The 17,352-nt window shown below is 40.4% G+C and overlaps 1 protein-coding gene across 2 annotated transcripts in view; it reads right to left on the reverse strand.

Annotated features, from left to right (window-relative positions):
* The window catches only part of POU6F2 (POU class 6 homeobox 2), a 313,847-nt gene that overhangs the window by 95,134 nt on the left and 201,361 nt on the right, over positions 1-17,352 (reverse strand). For both annotated transcript variants that reach the window (XM_009462403.2, XM_087737877.1), the window contains exon 5: positions 1,533-1,864. In XM_009462403.2, coding sequence (XP_009460678.2) covers positions 1,533-1,864 — 332 coding nt within the window. The remainder of the gene's footprint in view (positions 1-1,532; positions 1,865-17,352) is intronic.

Raw genomic sequence — 17,352 nt, forward strand, 5'->3', positions numbered from 1 at the left:
ACCCTCTTGAGGTATGTTCACTGAGATAATCCCACTTCCTCCCTACCCGATCTCTAATTTATGTGTGCATTTGCTTTGTTTGGAAAACTGAATGCCTTTTGAAGCAAAATGTTTAGCAGGCAATTTTAGCAACATATAGTGTGTACAGTTAGTGTGCATACATTACAGCTGCACCAAGACAATAAAATGTAACAGAAGCTCCTCTGGAAATATTCCTGTCTCTGTATGTCAATAATCTGCATACTAAAGAGTCCCAAAGCACTCACTACCATGATAGACTGGGCATTAAGGGGTGCCTAAGTAGCCCTTAAGACAATACACAGAAAAAGCTCTAGAAACATTATGCTCTACTATAAGAAAAAGCTCAGGAAGCAATGACACCTCTCTTGTGGACTTTTAAGTCTATTATCTAAACCATTAAAAATCAGATTTGATGCAATTTAGTTGAAGCTCAGATTAATGCAGGTTTAACTGGCCACATGGCAAACACAGCTTCTTGTAAACCAATTCCCTTAATTGTTTGAAAAAGGATTTTTTAATTATTAAGTTAATGCAGTTTAATTTCTGCAGGAAATTGAGCTGAATCTATCAGTGTGGATAAAACCTTTAAAATGGGGTCTCAAAATTTAGAGAATAGAAAGTGAGAGAAAGAGAAAAAGTGAATAGCGATTTTGCCGTTTTCTAAGTGCAGTTCCACTGCCCAGTGAAAGAGACTCTGCTCACTTCACAGACTACCCTGGTGTTTATTCAGAATCATACTTGTGGGTACAGTCAAAGCTGTTCTTGCAGGATGTGAATATAGCATGACACATGTAGTGCAAGAACACCCAAGGACCAAGAAATTAGGACCATTGGATCAGAGGTCTCCTGTTTCTGCCTGGGAATTCCAAGACAGGCAGAGTCCAGCATCAGTGTGGGTGCCATAGCTGTTGGTCTATTAGAAAACATCTGTGTCATTGGAGTGAGCATCTAGGAAAGACATTTACTGGCATTCTTAGCTTTGGAGTCTATACTGAGACTCTTAACAGAAGTATTTGATCCTTAGCAGGATAAATGTTAGGACTATGATTTCAAGAGGAAGGATAACCCATCCAGCCCTTGCACATGTCCACCAGCAGAAGCTCTATTTCTTTTAGGGACAGTCAGGATCATCTGCTACTGAACAACTAACTCTGCTGTCCTCATAAGTTACCATAAAAGGTGACTGCTGGGTAAACGCCATTTGCGAAGGTCACATACTGAATCCGGGGAAAAAATTAGATAGTTTTCTATGGGTTTCATGATACGGACTTTAAGAGCAAAAGGTGTTTACTCTTCAGAAAGGAGCAGACTAGGACCATCATTAGTTATGCTTTTCTGGTTTATCAGGTCTTTTAGCTGTTCTAAGCTGCATGCCTCTAAGTATTAATAAGAAGTGGAATTTCTTAGCCTGTGTGGTCAGAAGGTGTAACCTTCACTTGATTTCCCCTTGTAGTGGGAGAGTATGCACTTTCTGTTGTTAGACGGTTAGAGGTTTGTACTTAGTGTCCTACCTGCAATGGATTTGGTGAAGTAAGAGGAGATGGAAGGCCATGTCCTGGTGACTGGCTGGGCTTCTGAGGGGAGCTGGAGGACTGTGGGGCCGGAGGCGGTTGGCTCTGGCTCTGGGACTGTGTTTGGTTCTGCTGTGGTGGCGCTGACGGCTGTGTCTGTGGCTGCTGGCTCTGCTGGGGTGGCTGTGGAGTCTGTGTCTGCTGACCTTGCTGCTGCTGCTGGCTTTGCTGCTGCTGTTGCTGCTGCTGACCTTGCTGCTGCTGCTGCTGTTGATGCTGGAGCTGCTGAAGATGCTGAAGCTGTTGAAGCTGGGAGTTCAGGGATGAGGTAGCTGTGAATTGAAGAGAGGGAAGGGAGTTATGTAGGTTTCAATAATATCTACTATGTTAATATATTAAGACATTCTGGATTAAATTCTGGTTCTGTTACATTGTAGGGCACACTGCCCACTGAGGTCAGCTGGCCTCAGACTTCAGGTTGTGGCAGGAAATTAATGGACGTGTTCCCATCAATAATAGCCTGTGGTCCTGCCAGTGCAGTTCTGTGGTAAGAGTTGGACGTTACCGGAGGCAATGAAAGCAAACCTTTAGAAGGGCTACGGCTCTGCCCATAGAACAGGCCTCAGTGCTGACGATCAGTCTCTGCTCAGACAAGCTTATCAGTGAATGGGAATTTTGCCTGCCTAGAGAAGAGGCCAACAGGATGTCATTGTACATAGCATAGCAAAAACTCGTAACATGAACTAGTGCTGTTATATAGAGGAGGAGAAAACCATAATTGTAAAATAAAGGATGCTCTGAAAAGAGCTTTGTCACATCTTTATACAGCAGGTACCAGGAAATAAAACATTCAGCTGTGAAATTTCTTGTGCAATGCAGAAGTAGCAAAAATACCCAATAAAATGTGTGTGTCTCCGAAATTGGGATGGCTTCTTAGCATTCACATCTAAAAGCTGTAAAGTTCCTTTTGTGAAATAGGGTAGGTAGTCTGTGCGCTTGCACTGCTCACTTACTCCTGATAGTAAAAGTCTGTCGTGTTTTGCTAGCATGTGCTCCAAACATGAGGCTTGGAAACTGGTGGCTCACAACAACCTACTGGCACAGAGAAGCAAACTTTATCTCCCAGAGACACTTTCAGCTTGACTAGGGCATTCGTTAAATTCAGGAAGGCAAGAAGTGTGCCACAGGGATGTCACTAAGGAAGAACAGCTTTAAGCAGCAGGCAGAACATCACAGGAGCCCGATGCTTTCTGGAGTTCTGCCCTGAATAAGTCACCTGGGTCTCCAGCCTTACCCACTCTAATCAACATCTTACAGTTTGCGTTAGATGGCTATGAGATCCCGAGAGGAACAACTTACAAGATCATTGCACTAATTTGCCCTCTGTACTGCTCTGCCAACACCATCCTGTATCATAATTTTCCTCAGCAGAAGCCAAAGTAAACTGGGTGTGAATCAAATTTTTTATTTCTTAAATGGTATTCAGATTTCATGGCCAGAAACTCTGTTCACCAAGTTATTTGTGGATTGGCAGATAAAGCCAAGTCACCTCCACTTTCTTTTCATGTCGACATCCTTATTTCAGCTTTCCAGATGTCTATGCCCTAGGGATGAACCTGAGGTCTTGATACGACTTATGAAATCAATGAGCCATAAACTGGAATAAGCAAATGAAAAAAGAACAGAAAAAGGAGAAAGATGAGGCAGAATGGGTAAGCCAGAAAAGGCTGTATGAAGGAAAAGTAAAAGGCTTGGTAGGAAGAGCTGTTGGTCAATCCATTGCTATACTCATAGCTGCTCTAAATTTTCTTTCACCACAGGTGGGAATCAAACTACAAATATGCCTTTACAAGAATTATAGTCATGTGTATGTGACTTCAACAAAAAACCTGAATAATGAAAAGGAGGAGGACTGGTAACACCGATATATTTCCATCAGGAAAGTTTCTGATGGAAGTTTTGTGTTTCAACATAAAACAGAGTGACCATCAGATTAAAAACATGCATGGTATCCCATGCAAAAGGAATCAGCCTGGGTAAGTAAGGGTATGCTCCCTTCAATTCCACAATCAGAACTCGTACATAAATGCCCCAAAGCCAAGATAGTAGTAAGTGGAAATATAATCTAAGGCATATGAGAACAAAGAATGGAGAAGGTGTGTATACAAGAAAGCAACTGCATAGACAGATTAACCGTAGCATGAAGCACTTCAGATGGCAAGTAGTACCATTCACCAGTTCTGTCTGTAGGTACATACACAGAGGTGGAAAGACCCTTCCCATTCCTATGAGGAAAAAACTAATCTAGACCAGCTCTTTATCTTGTGCAGGCCATTTCCTCAGCTGTGATAGCTTAGCAGTCTGGATAAACCATTGATAACCAGAACCAAGACTTCAAACACAACATGCCCTTACTGCTTCCACAGACTCCGATATAGAAATTAATGCAGTGACACCCCACAGAAGCATAACTTGTAATGCACACGGCTCATAGAGAGGAACAAGGGATGGTTTTATATCCTATGTGCACAACTGGACAGGATGAGACAAAACTTTCTCTATAGCAAACTAGATATAGCAGCCTTTTTTTGTACTGCAGTGGTCCCCAAACCCTTTTGCTCCCACAGGGCACTCTTAAAGGCCATGGCTTGGAAGAATGGATTTGTCGGAATGCCATATGTTGTATGTAGGGCACTGGGTCATGTAGAAGGGGACAGACAAAAGCATTCAAGGTGGAGGGGAAGCCATCTACTGAAACATTTTTGGAGCACAGAACATGTTTGGCTCCTTGAGGTACGCCTTTCAGCTAGAATTTGGAAAATATGGCCAATAATTAAAAGAACGCTGGAAGTATCAATCAGAGAGAACATGAGGTAACATAGGATGGAGGGATCACTGTGATTCCGATAACATAAAAGTGCAAAAACAGGGCAGCACTAAATTTTTGTCAATGATCTTATGATTGAACTTACGGTATGCAAAAAATATCTGTTGATATAATATTAAAGATAAAAGCACCACTGCCTGGAGTTCTTAAAATGCTGACATACAAGACACAAGGAGAACAGTGAAGAAGCCCAAAGTGTAAAATAAATGAAGTTTCATGACAAACTCTACAAAAAAATGAAGGGGTGGTTACATTACTTTGCAAAAAGTTTATTATTTTGTGTGTTTGCATGTAGCTCAGAGCAATCAGAAGACTGATATTTAAAAATTAGTAGTATTAATGTTCGCCACAGAGCATATGATTTTCTTTCAGGATGCTTTCATTGAAACATTGCCAAACAGTGATATAAGTAGCCTTGCAAAATTACAGTGTCTAAAGCACAGATTCAGATATACAGAAATAGTACTGATCTGTTTGTTTACCACTGGACAAAAATCCACACTTATTGAAATGCGGTTTTACTAAATGTATGAATCTGCTTAAGAAAGAAAGATCATATTGTTGCACATGTTGGTATTTACTTGCTAGAACAGTCACCCTAATGGTGTAGGGCTCAGTTTCATTAACAAGTCATGCCTTTGACCAGCTGTTGAATTACATTCTTAAAAATTAAATCTTCATTAAACTTCCATTCTCCACAAGACCAATAGTCTGTTTAATGGACATTTTGATTTGCACATTCTTTCTTCTGTCAATACATAAAACAAGGGACAGAATCCAGAGGGAAGAAAAAGGGGAAAAAATGCCTCAAGTGCTTTTTTTTAATACCTAAAATTTTGGAGGTTCAGGTCCTACTGAGCTGCTAATGTAACAGATGTTGAGTGGCCATCACCAACATACTTCTGTGCACTGAGAATGTGAGCAGGTGCAATCACTCAGGCAACCTGAGTTGTCTGATGAATGAAGAGGGTCTGAAGTGGACTTGGAAAACATCAAGTTTGTAAATTCTGTGGGCACGCCCAGCACTCTCAGACGATGGCTTGACATGGAGACATTTTCATTCCCCATCTAGGAGCAGAAAAGCTTTGCATTCAGTACTGCTCAATACTCAAATGTTGGCCAATGCAGGAATATCAATATCTCTACCATTCACTTTTGTACTGGAAGTGCACTCATTCTTGCTGGGGTGGAAGGTGGTCCCTTGGGGAAAGTTTTGTTGATGGAGAAAAGCTACTTCATGGAAAAGTTTCCAAGTTCATTGCCAGGAACTGCACAAAATTATTCAAATAACTTCTGTCTTTTCATATAATTCCTTTAAAAAGCCTCTCCAAAGCCTGCTATCCTGCTGAGCTATAAATTGCATTGAAGTGGCTTAGTGAGGTATAATTGTTTAACATGCTGTTGCTAAACAAACGGACAGGGAATTGGAAGAAGAACTGTTAGATCAGACAAGGATTTCCCAAAGCCACAGTGTAGGTGTACTGCAAAGGTGGGTTTAGGGCTCCGGATCATGCCTGCAGACCGATGTTCATGATGCCTGATTGCACTGCTGCTCACAACGTGTGTACCATCCACAGCAGGGATTGTGTCATGTTATTGTTTGTAATCAAATCCAATCCAACTCCCAGAGCTTGCTTGCATACCTCATCCATTATAAATTGTCTACCTGTCTAGCATTTGTCACTTTCTGCAGAGCTTGGAGCCTGATGGAATTTCAGGTGGTACAATAGTGCTATGTCTGCATGTATAAAAGATAACATGCACTGCCTACCTCACAGGAATCTTTTTATGACTTACTGGCTAACAGCTGGGTAAAACTTTGACATATTTAAGTAAGAAGTGCCTACTTTCTTTCAGAATTGCATTCAAGAATTAAAAAAGCTTGCAAAAAATTGCAAAAAAGTTCTTTCTATGGTTAAAAAAAGACACCATAAAGTACATCACTTTAGAAGGGAGATAATTAACTAAAAATGCACTGAAGCTATGAAAAACTGTGAGGAAAATCCACAAACTTTGTGTGACATTTCAACTTTCCTCAACAAAAATACATGTTGAATATATACCAGGTATCCAAGAAGCTTGTAAGAAGAACTTATACCTACAAGGAAACAATGGCATGAGGGGTTTTCAAACAGACTTCCCAAGGGATCGTGCCATGTTTTATGATCCTACTTCAAGCGGATTATGCTTAGCCACAGTATCAAATAATTTACATTAGAATAAGAGATAAGGAGTTAAGTGGTGCAAATGGATGGTCAAGAGGCACTGAAAGCAAACTTTCTGATCTCCTAGGTCACCTATTTCTATACTTGCCACAGACCTCAGACTACTTTAAGGACTTAGAGAAAGTTATGATCTAAGGAACACACTCCTTGACTTCCTTTGGGGAATACCTTAGGCACAATGCTGCTTTGCATTTACAATATTTACATAAAATGTTGTCTTTTCATGTTTTCTTTGCATCTGTTCCTCTGCTGGTTACCTACACAGGAAACTGAAATGAAGCTAAAATGCCCCTCTGTCAAGCAGAGTGGTGCAATGGGAAAAATCCACCTCTGATGCAACCATGCTGAAAGCAGCAGTCTGGTCCATAAGTGGGAGAATGACTGAATCATTTTCTTAGTTGGAAACCTGAAAAGGGTCTGTCTTCAAATCCCAATCCTGGTTGTATTCACTGAAAGTAGTATCAACTGCCTGCTGCCTCTGGCTAATGTATTATTGCGTAAGTATGGGAATGGCTCTGGTTATATTTCAAATACATTTGAAAGTTTAATCACATTTCTCCAAAAAGCAAGGAACATACATAAGCCCACAAATGTTTATATAATGAAAACAATGTAAAAATTCTAACTCTTTTTTCACCTCTCATTCACAATATAAACTGAGATTCTTAAGACCTCTACAGTGCTTGGCAGAAGATCAAATTAATGCTCAGGGATTCAATTTGTATCTAGAATCTGCTCTTGTGGATAAGCTTCACATAATGTCTGATTTATTTTATTATTGTTTTGTTCATGTTTGTTTCTGTGTAAAGAAGAAGAAGAAGGGGTAGGAGGACTAAGACGCAATTTTAGCCTACAAACTATTGTGCTGCTCTAGCCTCTAGCCTCCTATTTACATAATTGCATAGATGTTCTTCGGTGCCTTGGTACAATGGACTAAAAAGGAGAAAATCATACATTAAACTTTTTCCTATTTGACTGAGCACAGAACTTGGCTCTTGCCATTTCAAGGGCCTAATGCCTTTTTCCACTTCCCCAATAATGGAGAATGGATTTGCATTGCCTTAAACTGAAAAGTGTAACTAACTTAAGCATCTGGGCTTGTGTTTGAATTGACATGGCCTGCTTTTTTTTCCACCCTGTTGCTTCTCTTCTAATGAGGTATATGCCTTTCTTTTCTTTGAAACAGATTTCTAAAGATCAAATGCACACGCTGAATAGTCTAATGCAAGCCTGTGTTTACACTCTCTCCCTCCTGGGTAATGAGGGATAGGTTAGCCAAATACCCAATTTTTTGCATATGCTTGAATTTTCTTTTTAAGAGCAAAATGTGAGTTATTTTAAATATGTTAGCATCCTCTTTATGAAAAAAAAAAAGGAAGAGTTGGACTTGTGGCTGAAGAGATTAGTAATGGGATACAGAGCATATTCTTTCTAAATCACTGGTTCAAATCCAGTCTAGGTCAATACAGGGAACAAAAGTCATTGCACTTTAATGGTGCTTTTGAGTGTTTTCTACCTTACAGAAGATGTATTAGATGTATAGAAGATGTACCCACACAGAGATACCCACAGAGAGCCTGCACTGGAAGCAGTCTGCCACACAGTCAAGGTAATAAATTGATGGTCTCCCAAATACCTATTAGGAAGATCATAAAGACTATGGCCTTGGATGGCATCAATTGACATCTTTATTTGCACTTACAGCAGAGAGGCTAAGGATAGAAGAGTAAGGGGAGCAGGTCATCTTCTCCTTCCTAAAGGTGACCCCTCAAGGTTACAGCTGCAGAACGCAGATGGGGTTATGGCGAGAAACTTGCATTGCCAGTGCTCCTCTGTACCAATTCTGCATATAAACAGAGGGCTTCACTTTCTCCTGTTGTCATATCCAGCATCTATCATGAGCACTAAATTCACTTTAAAGAATATAGGCAATAAAAAGGAAGTATTAAGAAGAAAACCATCATAATTTATATGGTGCCTGTGGTGTCTCCACATTTTGATGAATACCGGAACTTCCCTGAAAAATGATCCACTGCATTAAATAAATCTGACATTTTTTTTCTTTACCAAACCTTAAAATGTACAATAATCCACTAAAATCTTAAGGAAAAAAAAAAAAAAAGAAGAAAAAGTTGTTGTTCTAGGTAGAGAGCTTGACTAAGTATCAGGGCAAGTATATTTGGAATACTTCCCATTCTGAGATAATCTAGGGGCTATTTTCCTCTAGTTTATGACAACACTCTGTGAGTAAAGTTCCCTGAGTGTATTGTAAAAATTGCATTAACCTATTTAAAATGCCCAAAGGCAAGAACAAGCTGGAGAAATTAGACTTTAATAAGCCATTTGCTTCCTCAGCTCAAATGGGACCTTAGGCCTCATATTGTACAGATGGCTGAAACATTAACTGGAGTCAGGGTATCATCAAGACGCAGGGGATCAATCAGGGAGTCATCTTGGGACTCTCATGCAAAGACAGGCAATTAAAAACCCACCATAACATAGTCTGAGGGCAATGTAAGTGTTTGAATGCCAAAGGCTGGGTGTTAAGCAAGCAATATCTAGATCCGGTAAACTCCTAATTTTACCAGCCTGGGTTTTTTTTTTTGTTTTGTTTTTTTCTTTTTTTCTTTTTTTGTGAAAACATGACCCTGTCAGAGATCAGGGGGCAGGAGTCTTAACATCAAGTCTTTATGCCAGATAAAAGCAGTTTTCTAGTTACAGAGAGCAGGACTGGTCCCAGATTGTCTAAGAACAGAATAGCATTGGAAAGGAAAATCAAACTGAGTGGCATGGTTTTCCTACAGATTGGATTTCCCAATCATACTGAGCCCATAAGAACGTTCCTATGGACCAGAATTTAAGATAACCTCCCATTTCTTGGGAAAAAATCTGCAGGACTCCGTTGAAAGAAACTAATTGACAGAGAAAAAATGATCATCTAAAGGCCAACAGAGCCCAATATAAGATTTCACAGCCGAAGGGATGTGACAGAGAACAGATGAATGACACAAAGAAATTAAGTTTGAAACAACAGTCTGCTGACTCAGAGAACAACAACCATGACTCATAATGGACATCAGACAAAGGCTGGGCGCTCTCTGCACACACAACCTTTAATAACAGGAACTGCACCTTATTTTTTTCCCTCCTTGTCTCTTTCAAATGCTCTAATATTGATGGGAACCATAATTTCCATGGCACTTATGCAGACTATGTGCCTCAAACTACCAATGCTTGTAGAAAAAGCAGCGCAATGACATACGGTCCCAGGAGCTTTGGAAGAGGTCACACAGAATCCTGTCCTGCAGTTGAGAGAGCCACGGGTCCCCAGTCCACCAAGTGCCCTGCCATTTCTGCTGGCAAGGTGGCTATGTGAGACTTTGGGGCAAAGTCTTGTCAAGAGGAACTGGCTGAATTGCCTGATGGCTTCAAAGGGTGATTTTGCATTCTTTCAGATAACAGAACTGCAGTTGCGTCTTCTATAATTGTTTATGGCAAACAGATCTTCCAACAAAGAAATATTTATCCAGGTGTACCTTCAGCAATGGTTCTTTGAAGATCATGAATTATTAGAAGTCTCTTCAAAGAGTCTTTGAAGTGAGTCATGTTTCCCTAACTAAAAGTGAAGTTACTGTAAGTGAAATGTACTGGGTTTTTTGTGCATGTGTATGTTTGGGGTTTTTTTAACCAATACAATCGAATAGTGGATCAAAGTGTTTGTGGTTTAGAAGGTTGGCCTTGATGCTGAGCTTGTGGAAGCGTCCTGAGAATGACAAAGGACAATGTCACTTTCCCCCAGCCTCAACCAAGGGAAGTAGCAGAAGGTACTGTGCCCACCAGGTGGCTTGGTATGACTGGCTGATTTCATCTCTTAGACTCTCATTATATCCGTGTTTCTATTATTTTCCATTTCCAGTCTATTCTGAAAGCTGGTAGACCTGAGACAACTCTGTTGTCTATTAAGAACTCCAAGATTCAAACAGCTGCAAATTCTGCTCCCAGTCAGTGTCCAAATTCCAGCTAGAAAAGTTAGCTGAACAGCAGTGAAAACAGGCCATGTAATGACTCAGAAAACAACAATATGTACACTATAAGGAGAAAGGGGGAAAAATGCAGCCCAGCCCAGTCCTTTCCTTTACAATCAATAAAACTACAACAGCAAGTATGAGAACCAGGTGCAAAAGTGTCAGTTCTACCTTGCTGCAAGGCCGTGCACACAAATGCTTTGCTGGAGCAGTGACTTAGGCTTCAACCTTGTTAATAAGAAGACCGGCCTGGCTAAACAGAGAGCTTTGGCTGGAACACAGGAAAAAAGAAGAGAGCTTATGATCTTCGGAAGAAGGGACCGGCAACTCAGGAGGACTACAAAGACGTTATGAGGTTATGCAGGGAGAAAATTAGAAGGGCCAAAGCCCAACTAGAACTTAATCTGGCTACTGCCATAAAAGACAATAAAAAATATTTCTATGACTACATCAGCAACAAAAGGAGGGCTAAGAAGAATCTCCATCCTTTCCTGGATGTGGGGGGAAAGATAGTGGCAAAGGATGAGGAATAGGCTGAGGTACTTAATGCCTTCTTTGCCTCAGTCTTCAATAGTCAGACAACCTCGGTTGTTCTCAGGGTACCCAGCCCCCTCAGCTGGAAGACAGCGACAGGGAGCAGTATGAAGCCCCCATAATCCGAGGGGAAAGCGACCTGTTACACCACTTGGACACACACAAGTCTATGGGGCCGGATGGGATCCACCCAAGGGTACTGAAGGAGCTGGCGGAAGTGCTCACCAAGCCATTTTCTATCATTTGTTAGCAGTCCTGGCTAACCGGGAAGGGCCTAGTGGACTGGAGGTTAGCAAATGTGACGCCCATCCACAAGAAGGGCCAGAAGAAGGATCCAGGGAACTACCTTATCACTTTCTGCAACTACCTGGAAGGAGCTTGTAGTGAGGTGGGGGTCAGTCTCTTCTCCCAAGTAACAAGCAATAGGACGAGAGGAAACGGCCTCAAGTTGCACCAGGGGGAGGTTTAGATTGGATATTAGGAAAAATTTCTTCACTGAAAGGGTTGTCAAGCATTGGAACAGGCTGCCCAGGGAAGTGATTGAGCCACCATCCTTGGAGGTATTTAAAAGACATGTTGACATGGTGCCTAGAGACATGGTTTAGTGGTGGACTTGGCAGTGTTAGGTTTATGGTTGGACTTGATGATCTTAATGGGCTTTTCCAACCTAAACGATTCTATGTTTCCAACAACAGACCCCATTATCCTCAATATAGCCTTGAACTTCTCCTGTTTTTACCAAGCCATGAAAATTAAAAATGGTAGCAACAGGGTGAAAAAGGTGGGGAACAGAACAAAACACGTGACCTGATCTTGCAAGGGCTGTAATGCTTTCAGTCCCTATGCAGCTCCCAGGGACTGAAGGCCATTCCTCACCAGCTGGGACACATGCGCAGTACCATGTTGAACACAGCATTCTTCATCAGTCACTGAGGAATAAAAATGGACTAAAAAACTTTCTCTAAGTGACACGAGATATTGCTTAATAGCTGTGGTACAGGAGCAATCTCTAGCATACGTCACTGGGTTGGTGAGGAGGTGCTGTGGTAGGTGCTGTAACCTCAATATGTGACAGAAGATAGAGCTGTCTTTCTTCAGGTAAGGGATCAATGCAGAGAGACTATGCAACTCCTTCCACATGAGAAATTGTAGAAGATCTGGGAAGCGAACTCTAATTCAGTAATCTGTCACACCACAAGCCATTCCTGAATGTATGTACCCCTAGCGTGGTACATTATGTTTTCCTGCTGTTGACTCACAGTAGCTCTATTTTGCTGTCTTTAAGAATCTTCCATGATTTTTATTATTTGCTGTGCATAGATAAGAATGGTTGCATTTAGTTGTGTGCATTTCAAAATATACCACAGTATTAGTAGCTGTTTTATTTTTGTAAGCTTTCAGCTAACTACAGGTCAGTTTAAGGCGATCTGCCTATATACCTCTTTCTAGTTTGTTTATTTTACTTGCAGAAAGATTAAAACCAAAGTTAAACAGTAGGTGAGCAGCAGTTCTGGACTCTGCAGCTGGTCATCTGCTGCGAATGGACTGACTGCTCATTTTTAATTTGCAGTAAAATGAGGGAGGCTAAATATCAGATTTCTCTCCTGTCCCTATAGCTCATCAGCCAAACATGGTGCTGCTTCAGGTGCTAATCCTAGCTTGGCTGTGCTTGGTGTCTATCACCTTCTCACAGCAACAGTGAATTAGCTGCTCTTTGAGTGCTCATGTGCTTCCACCTACCTAAATTTCCTGCTCACTGTTGAAATAAACAACCTGGTTATTCACATAGATAAACTGCTCATCAGTAGAAAATTTGGGTGGGAGACTTAGGGAGAAGATTTTATAGGCACTCCTCATTCACGGGCTGTAAAGTCCATCACACTTCTGTGTTAGGATGAAGCTCCATACACAGCTGAACAGAAGGGCTGCGGAGTCGAGAAAAGCAGCTGCATTGCTCTGCCCAGTCAATCCACTATCCACTTCACGGCTTTCAAAAGCTCATCAGGAACCCCCATGCTTAAGCTGCTTCTTCAAGGTTAATTGTTTTTAACTTGAAAGATATATACAGCAATTGATACATGAACTTTCACTTAAATAATTTATTTACTGACATGGTACAGGAGTCCCCAGTTATAGAAAGTGAACAAAATCCAAAGGATGAATTTACAATTGGCCAAAAATCTACTTAAAAATCATTCACTATTTCTGACCACATATTCAGTCAGAACAGAATGTTGTTGCCCTTTTGATGCAGTAACTAGTACCTTATTACCCTTATCAATGGAAATACTTGCTTTTCCAGACCAGATAATGGAAGAAAAGCAGAATTTCATTGCTAACCAGTAATTCTCAAAAAAACTCACAGGAAGCTAGTCTTTGCCTTCCCTAAGGCAACATTCCCTTAATTTTTTTAATATTCAGGATAATGAAATATCATTTTAAATAAGAGTTTAGGTCTCATCAGCTGCATGTGTTTAGTTATACCAAATCTGAATGATGCTACAAAACATTTTTTCTCATTGTTTGTCATCTTCAGGTTCCTCAGTCTTTTAAACAAATTCCACAATGCGTTAATGCACATGCACAAGAAGTGTTTACCAATACACTAAGGCTGTTACAAATATTAAATAGACCTGCTGTTAATGTTATCCTTTTGAGAATTGTAGTAGAATCCTGCAGAACTTGCTCTAAAAATACAGAAAATTCAAAAGAGAATGTATCCTAATAGGTATATTGTATTCATCCTATAGAAACATACTGGCAGGGATATAACTAGATGGTGTGAAGTTTCCATAGAACAATTATAATTTTCTCTTAAATTTTTCTTCTGTTGTATATAACTTTTTCATAAAATAATGCAAAAGGTAACATTTAACTGTAAAGAATTAAAAAAATTTTGAAGATAATGAAAACATTGGTCATCATGTGAAATTGGTTGCTAATGTATAGCCACAGATAATGATGTTTGGCTGGGAGAGGGAGGGCAAGGGGAGAGAATTTACTGTTCACAAATTTCCTTACTTGTGAAATTAGTGGATTTCTCATCCTCCTGAGGAAGCCCAGTGAGGCATAGGTGAGAAATACTACATAAATACTGGGCAAACACCGTTACTAGATTTACTATGGTAACTCCAATGTTAATTAAATGGAGATGAGCTTGTTCCAAAATAGTGTGTTTAAACAAAAAGCCTAGACCATTCAACAGTACAAAACAGAGAAACACATGTCAGTGCTGATACAAGATCTAGCTTTTTGCTTAAATTGACTTCTGATTAAAAAAGTTAGAGGAAAAAATGCTTCTCAAGTGGGATGAACACTCTATCATGGCAACCCTGAGAAGAAAATTTGGCACAGTTAGTGCACACGGAAATCTGAAACCACTACTTCAGATTCATTTTGCCAAGTTTTAACTAAGTAGATGCAAAAAACTGTTCCTTTCATTTTCAGTGCCAGGTATTTTGTCTTTACTCTGTTGATTTTAATAGCTTGCTTAGAAGCTTGGAAATGAATGTTTCTTCCATCATCAGTTTAAAACTTTTCCATTTGCCAACTATGTATGTTTTTTCTACTGTGTGTTTTCAATGAAGCTGAAATTAATATGGTTCCCTTTGATTTTCCATCCAAGCTCCAGAGAGCATGGGGCAAGCTATGCTTTCATCTCCATCCTTGAGACAGAGCCAGGTCCAGCATCATGTGACCATAACAAGAGTCTTTTCTTTCCCTCTCTCCCACAGTCTTCCAAAAAAGCCAATTTTTGGACTCATGCTTGTCTAAAGACTACCTGGAAAGACCAGATCTACAGGGGTCCTCCAGCATTCTGCAGGGGAAGGCAATTCCTATGGCCATCATCTCCAGTAGTTCAACTGCTGTTCTTCTATTCATGTGACTGGGCAAAAGCTGTTGTGTAAATTGCTGCCTTTATTTTTTCAGGAATTTTTTTGGATATTCTTTTGCCAATAGCTACCCAATCATTACAGCTGATAAGAACTGCCATCAGAAAAACACCTACAAAGATAAGACCCATAACTGAAGGCAAGTGTTCTTTAAGCAATCATCCAGTGCAACACATTTCATTAGGAGGTTTGCAGCATATACTGCTGGCCATTTTGTGTATTTGGATTATGGATCACATGGATTTCCAATTCATCAAGAAACTAACGCCAGGAAAGCATCTTATGCTTTAATGTTTTGCACTGGGAAATTAAGAGGGGAAGCCAAGATCATAAGGCCTCTGATGTCTGTGAACCAACACTGGTCCACAGACCCATACAGACAAAACCACAAATAATTTCCATCTCATTTTTTTTAAAGCAGCAGGATTCTTAAATAAATTAATGCTAATAGCCCTTAATTATCTTGCACAGTGAAATGACGTCTAACTTCTTGCAATCATAGTGCTAGAAGCATTGCTGATTTAACTGATGCTGTGATGATTTTCAGATTTGATCACAGTATACCCACAAAATAGATAAGCTTTAGATCCCTGCATGATTCTGTCACTTCTTTCAGCTGCAACTGGGAGTGACCTTTTTGTCAGGTACTCTCTGATGGGTGCCTGGCAGACCTGCATCTCACTTGGCTGAGAGGGCTTGGTTTGGCCCCTGCCATAAGAGCACTCTAAAGAAATAGCCCCAGGAAGACCATGGGGAAAATGTGCGAGTCACTGCCTGTGCCTTGTGCCAGCATGGGTATGAATACAGAGCACATGCCACAGAGCAGCTCTCTCTGCTGAGATTCAGAAGAGTGCCCTTGGCTTATGTACTGATCTGAAACTTTAATCTCCCTGTGGAACACTTTAATCAGAAACCATTTTCATAATTTGTAAACACTGCCAAATGCTTGATTTCAGGCTGTTTAAGTGATCAAACCTTCTAGTGGAAAATAAAATAAATAACAATCAAACCATTAGACAAAGAAAGTAGTTATAAATAATTAAATACGCTGTACTGACAAATACTATTCCCACCTGGATGCTGTGCTTCCAAGATGCAAAGCACAGTTTTCCTAATTAGGGAGAAAAAAAAAAGATCCTGTATGACAGAAACAGGGAGTTAGGACTGATTGCTTTATGGATGAAGATTAGCGCCTGGGAATCCACTTCCTATTCCTGAACCTACTGTACCTGCACCACCTTGGGCACAGCAGTTAGTCTCCTTGCCTCACTTTCCTACTCTATATAAGAAAAGGAGGGATAATAAACTTCACTTCCCTCACCACGGGAAGCTAAATTAGTGAAGTACAGCAATGTGCGCTAAGATCCTCAAAATGAAGGGGGACAAAGATACATAAAGTTTTATTTCCACATGAAAAAGATTGTTACAGAGCTACCTCCTACATTGTGTTAATGAGAGATAGATGGTTTAAAAGCACCCATTTATTTTCTTTTTTCCTACTTTTTGATAATGTCTGGGTAATGCTTTTATTCCCAGCAGCTCATAAGACTTTTTGAGATCTCCAATAATAAGGATGTCTTTTAAGATGAACTCTCAGCTCAGGCACATCTTAGGCACTTGTCTCACACCGGGTTTAAAGGAGACCTCAGAATGAAAAACAATCCCAGATTTCCTGAAAGACTAGTACTTAGAGTTCGTTGCACACCACTGTGAGCACCTCTGTCATCAGAGACACACTGATGGAGCCAGCTAAACCGAACTAGCTAATGACAATAACAATAAAAAAATCCACAAGAAAATTTCACCAACAAGACACCACAGGTAATAAAGTGACTTCTCCAGTGCAGTAAGCTAGGCCAAAGAAACAGGAGAATGACAAACGAAAATGAAGAAAGGAAAACAAATTCAAGGGTGATAACTATAGGACCCCGGTGGGCTTGTTATGTGAATAGACTGCAGGTAACCACATCCTGCTGCTGTGATGCTTCATAAATTCTGTCGTCTTGTTAAGAGGCTGAAGACTACTGACCTCACTTCCTCTGCTAATAAGACTGCACTGCTTTGTGCCCAGACTTTTATTGTGCTTATGAAATTTGAACCATTTCGTGAGCGTCCTTTCTTCCTGCACCAATGATTGCTGCCTCCCAAATTACAGAAGAACAAATGGGAAATGGAACCTCCTCTCCCTCTCTTGTTCAATAGCTCCTTCTTTCCCTCTTCCTAACCCATTGCAAAATTATTCCCAGGCTCTCAGGA

The sequence above is a fragment of the Nipponia nippon genome, unplaced genomic scaffold, assembly GCF_047370975.1.
Source record: "Nipponia nippon isolate SJK-2023a ecotype South Korea unplaced genomic scaffold, ASM4737097v1 scaffold_1, whole genome shotgun sequence".
Classification (NCBI taxonomy): Eukaryota; Metazoa; Chordata; class Aves; order Pelecaniformes; family Threskiornithidae; genus Nipponia; species Nipponia nippon.